The 12,920-nt window shown below is 40.8% G+C and overlaps 1 protein-coding gene across 1 annotated transcript in view; it reads left to right on the forward strand.

Annotated features, from left to right (window-relative positions):
• Window positions 1-9,354, forward strand: part of ARHGAP15 (Rho GTPase activating protein 15) — a 302,799-nt gene extending 293,445 nt beyond the window's left edge. The window contains exon 13 of the mRNA XM_058028007.1: window positions 8,994-9,354. Within this exon, the coding sequence (XP_057883990.1) occupies window positions 8,994-9,177 (184 nt within the window). The 3' untranslated portion in view covers window positions 9,178-9,354. The remainder of the gene's footprint in view (window positions 1-8,993) is intronic.
• Window positions 9,355-12,920: the final 3,566 nt, after the last annotated feature.

The raw sequence follows: 12,920 nt of genomic DNA on the forward strand, positions 1-12,920 counted from the left end.
AAGGTGAGATTCTGACTCCATTGTGGCTCCCAGTTTCTGGGATTTTTGTCAGTGATTTTCACAGTAATCAAAATTTCACTCGCTGCCCAGAGAGAGATGCTGCAAAGGGTGTGATGGAGTGAAAGTTAAAATAACTCTTAACCTGGGGCTTCCAAAACACATTTTCTGAGCAGAGACTGCTGCCTAGCTCAGTGTTTTCGTGATGTAGCAATGCAGACAGCCCTTCAGGGGACCAAGGGCACAAAACTGTGCCAGTGGAGTACAGCTGGGATGTGCAACCAGAGCCACCCTGCTGTAAATACTGAAGCTCCCATTGTTCAGCATCCTGTGGGACATGGGGAACTGGACTATTTAGGCATAGTAAGGTACAGTTTGTGGGAAGTGATTTCAGAAAGCTGAAACATCACTGAACACCTGTGGCAGTGCTGGCACCTTCCACCTGGGGCTCTCTTGAAAGGAAGAGATTACTGGGAGATAGAGCATAGAAGTGTCTGACAGATGCACTAATTTTACTGGGAGCAGGAGGATTAAATCATAATACAGAGTCTCATCATCTTTCTACCTTTCCTGTGAGTAAATCTGAACCATTTGATGTGCCTCTGGGAAGAAGGGACAGAGGGTCTCCTGTGTGTTCTCCATATCTCCCCTGCTCTGTGTGTGCTGCTCAGAGGGGCTTCTCTCACTGAGGGACAAACCAGAGCTGGTAGCTCTGTTTTTCTGCCACGTACTTTCTGTTTGTCCATCATTAAGCACATCAAAGCCTCGGTGTCCCCATCAGGAAACAATGCTGTTAATAACATTAATCCACCTTTATTAAGAGCCTTTAGCTCTATGGAGGAGCACCAAACATTATTAAGACAAAGACAAGAGGATAATAAGGAAACGTGTTTTTTCCCTTGCTGACCTAGTTTCTAACCTCGCTTTAAAATCTTCCCTTGATTTTAATTATGCTTAATCTAAAGCTAAGCTCACAAATCTAGCAAACTTAAGGGCTGCTTTTAAAGTGAATTTTCTCGCCTGTCAGAGTTCCTCAAGCTCTCTGTGCTGCAGTCAGGAGTTTATTTCCAGCCCAGGCACTGAGCTGGGGCATTTCTCTGCCAGCACAGTGAGTGTTGGGCTCCTGGGCTCAGGCACCACCTTGCTCCACTCGAGCCTGGGCACCGCAGCATTCCTCACACAACAATTGCAGCCCTTTTCTCATCAGCCGTAGCCAGAGGCAGCAATAAGGGTGAAGGATATCTATCATGAAAAGTCCAGTGTCAATGTGTTCCCCCAATTTATTTACTGACCTTCAATGCAACAGCCATACTCCTGACCCTCATGAGATGAAGCCTAAGGGGAAATGGCACTGAGCACCAATTCCATATCCTGTTGTTCTGTGGTCTAAATTAAGTGCTAATTAATTACCACTGGCATCTTTGGCATTGCCTGTCAAATTGGATTTAGGATATCCTTTCGCTGTTTAAACAAATAGCCCCACATCTAAAGCTAAAACCCCACGTGTCAGCATTTTCTTTACTTTTAAATTTTTATTTTAAAATCCGGTGAGTATGTTCATGGATTTTGCAGGTAGAATTCAAATAAAAGAAACAGGAGTTGATATTGTCAATTTTGATTAATAGTCCCTCATTAATAAACATCCTGTTATTCAGTTTCCACCTGCAGTTGCTGATGTTGCCTGGAATCAATTAACTCATATAATTTGATTTATTTTACAAAGACATTTTTGGATGTGCTGTGCTGATGATAAAGGTTCTATATTTACAATTCGTGATTTAAGCGAGATTGTTACTAACTGCTTTTTATTTGTAATGTTACAAGAAAGCTTTGGGCATTCTTGAACAAAAATATTTAAGCAATTTAAAAAGTTAAAGCTTTATTTATTTAAAACTATCTGTTGCCTTCTGAACCACACAGGCCACAAAAGCATACAAATCCAGGAACTATGACAGGTTGGTCTTTACAACAAGCTAGTTGTTCTGGAGAAAAAAATATATCAGAAGTGGAATTAAAAATAAATTTAAAAAATATTCAAGAACAGCAGAAGGTACACCACCAGATAAAAATACATTTTAGGCATTAAGGTGGTATGCTTCTGTCTGAACACTTATTATTCTATGTAGTCTCACCCTGCCTTTATCTACTATCCAAACACCTCTAAGAACCACATCAGCCTCTGCCCAATATCTGCCACAGGAGATTTTGCTCTCTCCCATCCCTTCCCCAAAGAAAGGCTCATGCTTACAGTGTCTGTGTGGCTTTTGGGCAGGGATTTGCTCTTGTTTGAGCTGAATTTGCTGCTACAGAAGAAGGCAGAAGTGAATGCCTTGTGCACAGAGCTTCAGGCAGAGGAGTCCAGGAGGCTCCTTGGGGAAGCTCATGGCCTTCAGCTGGCTCCTACCAAAAGCTGTGCCCAAAGAGGCAACTGCAGGCACAACAGCAGCGTGGACTAGACAGATCTGTCCTCGTAAGAGCACCAGTCAGAACCAGTTTGCATTCACACACAAAAAATTAAAACCCAAGCCAAACTGGGAGGACAGAGTGCTGGCTGTCAGTAAATGGAAGAGCCAAGCAGGTCACCCAGTTGGATCAGTGTTCCAAAAGGGAGAACTGGAATTTTAGTAATAGGGAAGTGGGGAGTGGGGCCTGATCCTTTGCCCATAGCAAGGTCTTTGGTGGAGCCACAATGTGGTGATAAGTTCCTGCCCTTGCTGTCCATGCACCAGTGTGCCCCTCCTGCCTTTGGAGCTTCTGTGACTCAGAAGATGTCCAGAAAAACAAACAATCCCAAGGCTGAGGTGCAGATAAACTGTAACCCCCCCTCACAGCTCCTCAGTGGAGCAGGAGCACCTCCCCTTGTGCAGAAGAACGAGCAGGACTTCTCCAAAGCACTTTCCTGAATGAAACCCCTGAATGTAGAGCCTGCAGTCTCTTTAGATACTCAAATGTGTTTTTACATGCTGTCCTCAGCCACCCAGCAGATAAATTCTTTCTCCACAAGACATTCTGTGAGGTGTGTGCAAAGGCAAGAGCCCACACGCTCTTCTGCAGGGTCATCGCATGGGAAGCAAAGTTCACCCACTTTATTTTTAACTGCTCTCTTATTAAACCAGGCTAAGCCAGAATAAATGCCTTTCCTCAGCTTTTCACAGTCTATTCAGCCAACTGTGAAGCAATGTTCAGAGCTAGTTTAGTTATTATCCTCGCTTAGGGCCGGGCTCCAAGGCAGTTCATCCAGGGAAGGGCTCGTGCTGTGAGATAGGCAGGGGATCCCCTGAGGAAGCCCATTCTCCACCAGGGCCCTGTCAGCTGTCCAGGTGCTATATATAGCCAATGGTCACATTTAAAGCCTGGGCTGTGGAGGAGGACAGCATTGAGTGCTCCTTCTTGTATCCCAGAGCAACTGAAGAGAAGGGATTTTTCCCAAAGTGCTGTAACACGAACCCACAGCTGCAGAGCACAGGAAGCCTATGGAGTTTCTGTAGGCCAGGAGCCATGGAGGCTATTTTCAGCAAAAGCAAGCTCTCAAGTATGTCTGAACTATTTCTGACCCCTCTTGTAACATATCCTACACCATGACCTGGTTTCTCTATTACCAGCCTAGCCATTGTTTCAAATTCTACCTATGGAACAAACAGGGATTTAAAATGCCTTCATGTTTTACACAGCTAGATGCAACTAGCTTAAAACTGTGTTAGTGCACTGTGACCCCTGATTTGTGCTTGTTTGTTGTGAAGGAAACTACATGGCACATTTGGAAAAGGACAGACATTGTGGTGCTTTGGAGCTCCTCTATAAGCAGAAGCCTCAGATCTCAGTTCCATACACACCAATCTCCCTGTTCCCATCACAGTGTACAGATCTCACAAGTTTAGGACTCCATTGGTGATGTCTGCATCTGCTTAGCTTCACCAGCTGGTGAATGCCACTGCAATGCACCTGAGCAAATCACCCATGCAGCCAGGACATCGATAATAAAGAGGTTTAGTCTGCATTCATAACATATCAGGAATCTGAATTTAATGCTGAATTTGAAATTTATCTATGAAGCAGTGCAAGGAAGTGAACAGTTTGCACAAATAGAGTTTGTGGCATCAGGGGCTCCCTCACCACCAGTTACCTCCATAATTTTCCCAGGATGGAGTTAAGTAATGCAGAGGCCCTTCCCTCTTCCTCCACAATGTGTGTATTTTGGTTTCTCTCCTCAGCTCGTCTATCGATGTCTCTGCAAGATTTTGATCTATTTTAAAACCCCTATTGTTGTTTGTCCTTTAAGAGGACTCTCAAAGCTGAACTTCGCTTGTCTTTTTAGTACCAAAACCCACTCAGGTTCTTCCCAAGAAACAACAACTGCAGCTGAACTGAAATAAATTGACGACAGAAAATGATGTGGCTGTGATATACTGTATCTCAGGAAAGTGTGTAACAGGCCTTAAATGAAAAGAAAATATGCTGAGGAAAAAAACTGATAGTTTAGGTTATCTGTGCTTCATGTTGTAGCTGTGGTTCCTCCCTAGCACTGAAAAACCCAGCTGCAAAAGCCCTGCGAAAATGTGCTTATACACACACAGACATTATCACTTCCTAGGACAGTACGTTTTATTATCAGGTTATTTTCCAGTACATTTGGCACAGTTAAGGTAAGTATATTAACTTTACTTCCAAATAAAGAAAACAAAGTTGTACTGAATGTCTCAGCCACTGTCAATGAGTTAAGAACTGACAGGAGGTCCAAGTAATCAACCCTGTCTACAGCACTGAGCTTTCCCCTGGGACACCTCCTCTGATCACACAATGTATCTGACTGGCATGGATGTAGAATTGCTTTCAATAAAGATTTTATTTCAAGGTTGGATGATTCTTTCCCAAATGTCTTGTCTCTAAAGCAAAGTATGTAATACCTGTTATTTTTTAACTCCTGTGAACCAGCGTTTGGGAAGGAGGGGAGCGTAAAACGTTGAGCTGAAAGCTGCTCGTCATAAGAGACAAATTTTAACAAATTGATTGGGAGCTCTGCAATACCAGAAGTCAGAAAGCTGCTGCATAAAAACTGGCCTGTACCAGTGCACTGAAGAGGCCTGTTAACAAAATTATTGCTGGGGAGAGCTGAAGGCAGCTGAGCCCTTACCAGGGCCAAGTCCTTAAGCTACAACATTACATTTGCATATGCCTGAGAATAGATAGGAAAGAGACAGTGGCTAATTTGAGGATAATTATTGGCAAAGTGAATCAATGGGAGGCACACACTTTGACCTATTAAGGCAGTTCACAGGAACTTACATTTCAAATCAGTCCCATCATCCATGAGGGTGGGCAGCTCTGGCTATGACAGTGGTTGCCAGCACAGTTCAGCAAAGCCACAAAACCCACCCAAATGGAATACCCCACTCAGAGAGGAGCTGGGTCCTGATTCCATAAGGTTAGTTCCTATACCGAGAGGAGAGATGGCACGAATACAGCATTTTAAATCTTTTTTGGTGGAGTCCCATTTATTCTTATTTATCATTAATCTCTCTTGGCCTCTGTGTTGGTCTTGGTTTCTGTCTCTAGTGGCAGACTTCCCTAGTGAACACAAATATTGTGCATAACTGGAGGACAGGATTCTGATAACAACAAAACCTCATCTCATTACCAAGCAACCCCTTCTTACTCCTCTGACCCCCTCGTTTTGTAATGTGTTGTCCTTTTGTCACAGTCTATATTACCAGTTTGTGGAAGAATTACAGGAATTTCCTATTGAATAGTTACCCTTAAATATAATTTAAACCAGTGAAAGAATACCAGGCATAGTTAAAACCAGTTTTGCTAAGGGAAGAAATGCCCCTGACATTGAGCAAAATCAAATCCTCGTAGGCTGGAAAAGGATAAGAAAGTAAAAGTGAGCAGTTCTCAAAGCAGCTGGCTCTACCCTCCAACACTCTCCAGCCTACAGTAAAACAGTGTCCTTTCCAATGGGATTTTCCTCCCTAAGTACACTGAATTCCCCAATGTTTTATGTGCAATAGGAATATTAAGATATTGAGTCAGAGTCACTGTGGAAACCCTTTCTCCTCCTCAGCAGTTACTACAAAGTAAAAATGGATGAAGAACATTTCCTAACACCTACTGTGTTTGGAGCAGTAATCCAGTGTGCTTTCCAAACGTCAGAATTAATAATGATTTTATTTAGAGAGTTTGAAAAGTGTAGGTTTAATGGAACTAGAGAGCCAAGTCACCATACAATGACCCTCTTAGCTGTAGGCTTGCCCTGCTCTCCGTCACACGCTTTCCAGCTTGCAGTTGCCTTGGCAACAGCCAAAGCATAAATTCCAAGTATTTTTCCTTATATATCTGCCATTGACACTACAGCCCTCCTATCAGACACTTCTGCTGTTTTAATTCATCATTAGTTTCATTACTATTAATAATGAGAACTGTATTTTCTGCGTTTCTACCGACTTGTGATTTTAAGGACTGAAGACATTCTTGAGACTCGGTCATTTTGGAGGGAAAAAAAAATTAAAATCTTGTGCAGCATAGCACCCAACAATTTCTTGATATGGTTCCAACATCTGTGGCACCAGATTATAGATTATTTCTAAAATAACCTTAAACTGATGGATCATTGCTCCTTTCACTTGGGCTTGACAAAAAGTACCTCTGGCATTTCCTTTCACTCTTTATGTTTAAAATGGTGTGTCACTCTTTCTGCTCTTTTTCTTGCCAAAAAAAGAATTCTTGTCCATTTTTTCAATATTTTCTCTTTTAACAGCTCAATTTCACTCAGTAGCTATAGTAAAAGAACTAAGTGTGCATATTTTGTTTTGATTTGCACTGACTTCTTTTGTGGAGAGATGATAAAAATATCAGTTATAGAATTTCTTTGGTAAATGTCTGTAATCCAAAAAGACATAAAGTCCAAAACTTATAATTACTCTATTCAGGGTGGATTGAGTTCCTTCTTTCTCCTTCTTCAGTAGCTGTGTTTTACCACATATTATTTAACTATTCAGACTTTCCATGTTCCCAAGTTCGCTTGCTTTATGGTTTTTTTGTTCTTATGGTGCAAACAAGTGAAACTGCATTGTTATATCAAGGATTTTTAAGACACTTCCTCAATGCAGTACTGCTTATTCTAGCATTAAGCTCAGGGAACACAAATTTACACAAATTTTCTTAATGCCTTGTTATATTTGAGCCACAGTCAGTTCCTCTCCGCCACCAACACACCCCAAGCACAGCCTCCCCTGCCTCCTGCCACATCCCCACCTCCTGACTGCTGGAAAATGTTAAATCAATAAATTTATTATTTCTACACTTACCCAAGACAAAGCTGCTGAATTTCCCCCTCCAGTGAACATGCATCTCTACTCCTGCTGATGCCATCTCCAAATACCTTGTGAAGTTTCCAACTTTTACCACATAACAAGCTCAACAGAAACCAAACCTCTCTCCTGGAGAGGTCCCCAAGCTCTCTGTACATGCTTCTGCATAAGTGGCATGAAGCAAAACAATCTCATCACCTCTGTAACATTTTTAATTGTGATAAAGATGTGTGACATCCATCAGAAGCCCACTCAGTCGCTTGGCAACAAAACTTCTAACTTTTGAGACTTTCTGAACTCCTAAGAGAAGAGATGATATATTAATATTACCACAGAGAAAAGATAATTAATTTTTTTAAAAAATTAATGAAGATGCTATATTTTAAGAAACTAATAGTTAAGCCAATCTGATTAGTGCCATATGGAGAGTGTTTTGTGGAATGGACACCACGGTTACTAGCATGAGGCAGAAGTAATTCTTCCTATTTATATATGGGGGAAAAAAACATGAGTGTTGATGCTCCAGGAATGTGGTAAACGATGAGATTGGCACAAATCCACAAGAGATGCTTTTTGCTGTGTGACCCACCCACTAACATGAAAGAAACACTTTTCTGAGTGCCTGGAGCCATTAGGTCTCACAAAGTTTCTTTCCCTTATAGTGTGGCTTGCTGTAAGTTCAGCTACAGGTATAGGAAAACAGAGACAGCTGTGATGGCTTTTAAATGGCTGTCTGGATTTTGAAAAGGTAAATGAGTGACAATTTATTGAGAGAGGGGGGAAAAGCAGAACTTGGCTTCAACAATCCACTTGGAATACTGGAGTTAAAACTAGCAGGTTAAGGAGGCATCCATAAATTCAAACATTTACATAATAAAGCTACATTTAGTTTGCATTCCTTGGTGGAGCTGTGCAATTTATTTATAAAATATGTGTCTTCATTTACTAGTCTTTCCAACCCTAGGATACATAATATATTCTGGAGGGTTGAGGGAAATGGATTTCTACTTAGTCTGCACTCACCACCGCAGAGATTTATGCCAAACTTCCTACCTAAACTCCATCCATTAAACCTGTGCTGTTCTTAGACCAGACTTCTCCATCCTTAATGCCCTTTCCACAGGAATATTAAGTCTTAATATAGACACAAGATCAACTTTTAATAATAATAGTCCTTCTCTTGTAATTTTGTGGGTAATAAAGATATCAAAGGTTATAATCCTTACCATTATTTTCTAAGTCATCTCATTAAGGTATGTGGTCTCTGTGTCTTTCAAGAAACTTTGTGTCAGGATAAGGCATGCGAAAGTCTTTAGTTACATAAATTTCACAATCCATTTCAGACCATACTCACTTTATTGGATTTAAATTAGCAGAAGGAATGTGTTTCATATGAGCCCTACATTAAGGGGCTTTTTTTTTTGGTTTTCACAACTCTTTCAGTGCTGGAGACCATGTTAAGGGAAGCAGGGAATCTTCTCCCTGGCACTACAAAATCCCTCCTTTCCTTGTTTGTCACACTGGCAGACATTTCCCTTGCCTCCCTGTTTCCTTTCTTTTGGATAAGCAAACCAAACAAACACCCCTATCAGGAGAAACATTTAAAAAGTGCCTCTATGTGCTTCGAGAGCAACAGTGACTCCTCTGACACCCTTCTTTTTTAACCAGTTCTTTCCTTTTTGTCAACAGGATAGCAGCCAAGGAATCCGTGAATCTTATGTCAACACAGAGCTTAGGAATTGTGTTTGGACCAACACTGCTTAGACCTGAAAAGGAGACAGGGAACATGGCAGTCCACATGCTGTACCAAAATCAGATAGTTGAACTTATGCTGAGCGAGTACAGCAAGATCTTCGGCTCGGGGGAAGACTGACAGACAGGGCCTGTTATTGAAAACGTTCACATCTGTCTTGATGTCTAATATTTTTACATTTCTGTAAACATATCTTTGAAATATTTCTTTTTCTTTCAAGTGACAGATGCCTCGTTTTGTGCAAACTTAATGATGATTTTGTGTCTAATTTTCAAACATTGGAATAAAAAATATTGTCAACATTTGCCTATATGTATTCTGCATTAACCCTTTGAGAGTTTCATTATGCTAGCACTCCAAGTGTCACTTTTTCTGCAAGCTGAGCATACAGCATATGGCCCTAGACCATAGAAAATGCTGTTTACCAACATATGCAATGGCACAGAAAGACAGATAATAATTGAGGAGGTTTGTGGAAAACGGATTAAAGTATGTATATTTAAAGCAATGAATTAAGGCAGTGACACGAGATCATTCATAGCTAATCTGAGTATAATTTACCTTTCTCTTTGATATACGTTGAAAATTAAAGACATGATGAATAATCATTTGTCTATCCCGAGAGCTGGGGAAAAAAAATTGCATTTAATGCTTTTAAACAAATAAAATAAACAAACACAAACAAAATGAGAATGTCACCATTTGCATAACAGTGCCTAAAAGAAATTAAAAATGGAATTGGAACTTTGGCATTTTTACTTAAACGCTGTACATGAAATGAAGACATTGCATGACTGCTCATTTTAATGTAACATCCATTTTGATTCTTCATCACACTGTACATCTGCCCGCTTTCCCCAGCTATCTCATGTTCTGTAGCATTTGTATTGTGCTCCTGAGGATGCTTTATTGGTGAACTACATTAAATTCATCTAGAAAGAACTTTAAAAAAAAAGCCTTTTCATATGCCCTTAGGATTACTTGGCTAGACTTGAATCAATTTATGCATTTGATGGTTAGTTTCAGTTGTCATGGATAAACAAAAGGGTAACTGTCTAGAATATATCAAATATTGTTTCATTTTGAAATGTATGTTTCCAGCTATACACATCTCCTACCCTGTTTTGTAAAAGTATTCTGGTGATAAAATGTAGACTTATGTTTGACAGCTTTTTAATCAAGTTCAAAGAGAATAAATAAAACTAATCCAGTGTGGTAAAGAGTCTGTCTGGTTATCGATTTGTTCATAAAATGAAAAATAAACCATGTAAATAAGATGTGTGAAACACAGATCCAGAAGCAAATATTTAAAGCAATTAAAGACCCCAAAACATAGGATTAATGCATAGGTCTGCTGTGCATGAGAGATATGTCTTCAATATCACCTCAGCAGATCCTGGGCTGCTTCGGTTTTTACTCAGCATTGTTGTGCAAAATTCCACGTTATTCAGGAAAGGTCACTCCTTGGAGTGGTCATTTATGGGAACAAATATATAATGAGGCCTGATGGTTAACTAAGACCAGGCTCTTTCATCAGGTGCTAACACAGGGAGAAAACAACACCAAGAAAGCATAAAAACCAACCCTGAGATGTTTTTTCTGTCTGCTCATGTCTGAAAAATCAAGCAAAACAGAGGGGTAGCGACCAGTAGTCAAAATGAAAAACATGAAACCAAACAAAAATCTCCCTCATATCACAAATATCCAGCTCAACAACTTCTGAACAAAACTATAATGTACTGGGGAGCCCAAATTCACTTTATGTTCAAGAAAATATTTTTCATGTTAATGTCAAGCCATGAGTGCTTAAACAGTGATGCTTTTCAGGATCATCATCTATAGACTCTTTTAATAGCAACAAACCAGGCGCTGTTTATAGCCTGTGGAAATGACTGGAAGAAAGATAGTCAGAAGTTCAGTCTATTCCTTAATAAAGACCATTCACATTATGGCCCCACGGGTGCTCACAATCATGCTATTGAAGTAATTTCTGCTATTACTGGAAATGAAAAGTTCACTTGTTACTTGGAGCCTGTTGCACTCAGAAGAAAAGATTCTTAATTAATTAATTAATCTTCTTTCAGGCTTTCTTCGGAGCATGGAGACTCCTCTTGTCTTGTTTTTGTAAGACAGGGCTTATGAAATGCACCATATCTCTCTCAAGATCAACTGGTTTAAAGGGGGGGAAAAAAAAAAATCAAGGGAACTTTTGGACACACGAGCCTTTCTTTGGGTTTGAAGGGTTCCTTACAAGAACACTGCACAAAAATGCTGACTGCTCCGCTAAATGCTCTGTTAAATTGCAGCCTGGACGTGGGCAGACAATCTGGGGGGACACAAGTGGCTCTCACCAGAGGAGTGTATAAATCCAGGGCCTGCAGCAGATGCCTTTCCTTTCTCATCCCGACAGCACAAAGGAATGGCCATGCCTTGCTACCAAGCTGCTTCCTTCCCCAAGAGACCAATTCTTCCTGTCTCTCTTAATACATACATTAATTTAATGGGAAAAATTACTGACTCAACCATTAGTCAAAGAGCCAGCCCTTCAGGCCCTGCCATCAGCAGAAACCAGAAGGATGAAAGAGGGGAAGAGTGGGAAAAAAATAAAAATAAGTGTCCAAGCCTTAACTGCAGCAAGGTTTCTTTCTCCTCCTGCTCAGGCAATTTGCTCTTTATTACCCAAGCTCACGACCCAGGACTCTGACAGACTCTTGTTGCTGGACATAAACATTTCTTAATCCCAAAAGTGTCCAGGTTTTGCAATTCACTGAGCCTGTATTGACACCACGTTGCTCTTCCACTTGTTATTTATTGGAATATTCGCTATCACTTAGTGAATATTCCAATAGTAGCAGTTCTGCTCAAACTCTGCTAAATATTTAGCAAGTCAAAATTAGACTTGCAGAAGGCCTTTCTTTTTCAGGAGCCAGCATCAGTTTGAGAAGGGCCACAGATATTTTGAGCAAGGAGCTATTAATGGTAAATGATCAGAAAAATTAAACCTGAGAATGCAGCTGAGACAAATATGTCCAAGGATCACTGTTTATCTGCATCTTCTCCCTGTGAAGAGCATCTTCTACTCAAACTCATCTGAGAAGCATGTGCACAAAACTCGGATTGATTCCGTAAAAGGAGATATCAGAAATAAACCTCTAACTGAACCAAAAAAAGGCATTTCCAGCCACAAAATTTTATCATTAAAATAAAGGTAAAACATCCGTGTATTGAATTGTAAGCTTCAGTGAGAGACTGTCAGTTTTTAACTCAAGAAATTCTACTCCAAAGCAGGATTTCTAAAACAATTATGAGACACACTGACTTGCTGAGCTACAGCTAAAAGAGGAGACAAACTCCCCTGAACAACCCTTTATTCCTCTTTTTATTTACATACATGTGGATACACATTTTTTTGCAGGCAGCATACATTTTAACAGTTCTTTAATTCCCTGCCAGCACGGTGCAGGTAACACTCAGCCCTTTTTTTGCAAGCACCCCATGCTGCAGCAGAGCCTGAGGCTGTTGTTCAGCCCAAGGCACTCAAGAAGTTCAGCTAATCAATTTCCAAATTTCCACATAGGACACAGACCGTGGGTAGAGCTGGGAGAAAGCTGGGCAGGGAGTTGGGCCCAGGAAGGAATCCTGGAGCACAGGGAAGATGAGCATCAGCAGAGACGTGGGTCTCATCACAGCTCCTGGGCTTTGCAGGATGCAAAAATGGAGCCCAGGGCTGTTGTTTTGTAGAGGATAGGAGCCTTTCCTAGCACCCATTTTGGGTTAAAAAGCAGCAATCTTTATGTAAAGATCAAGGGACAAACAAGTGGCCTGTGGAGGTCAGGCTGTACCCAAACCTTTCTCTTCAAGAA

Source organism: Melospiza georgiana, chromosome 7 (genome assembly GCF_028018845.1).
Source record: "Melospiza georgiana isolate bMelGeo1 chromosome 7, bMelGeo1.pri, whole genome shotgun sequence".
In the NCBI taxonomy this organism is placed as follows: Eukaryota; Metazoa; Chordata; class Aves; order Passeriformes; family Passerellidae; genus Melospiza; species Melospiza georgiana.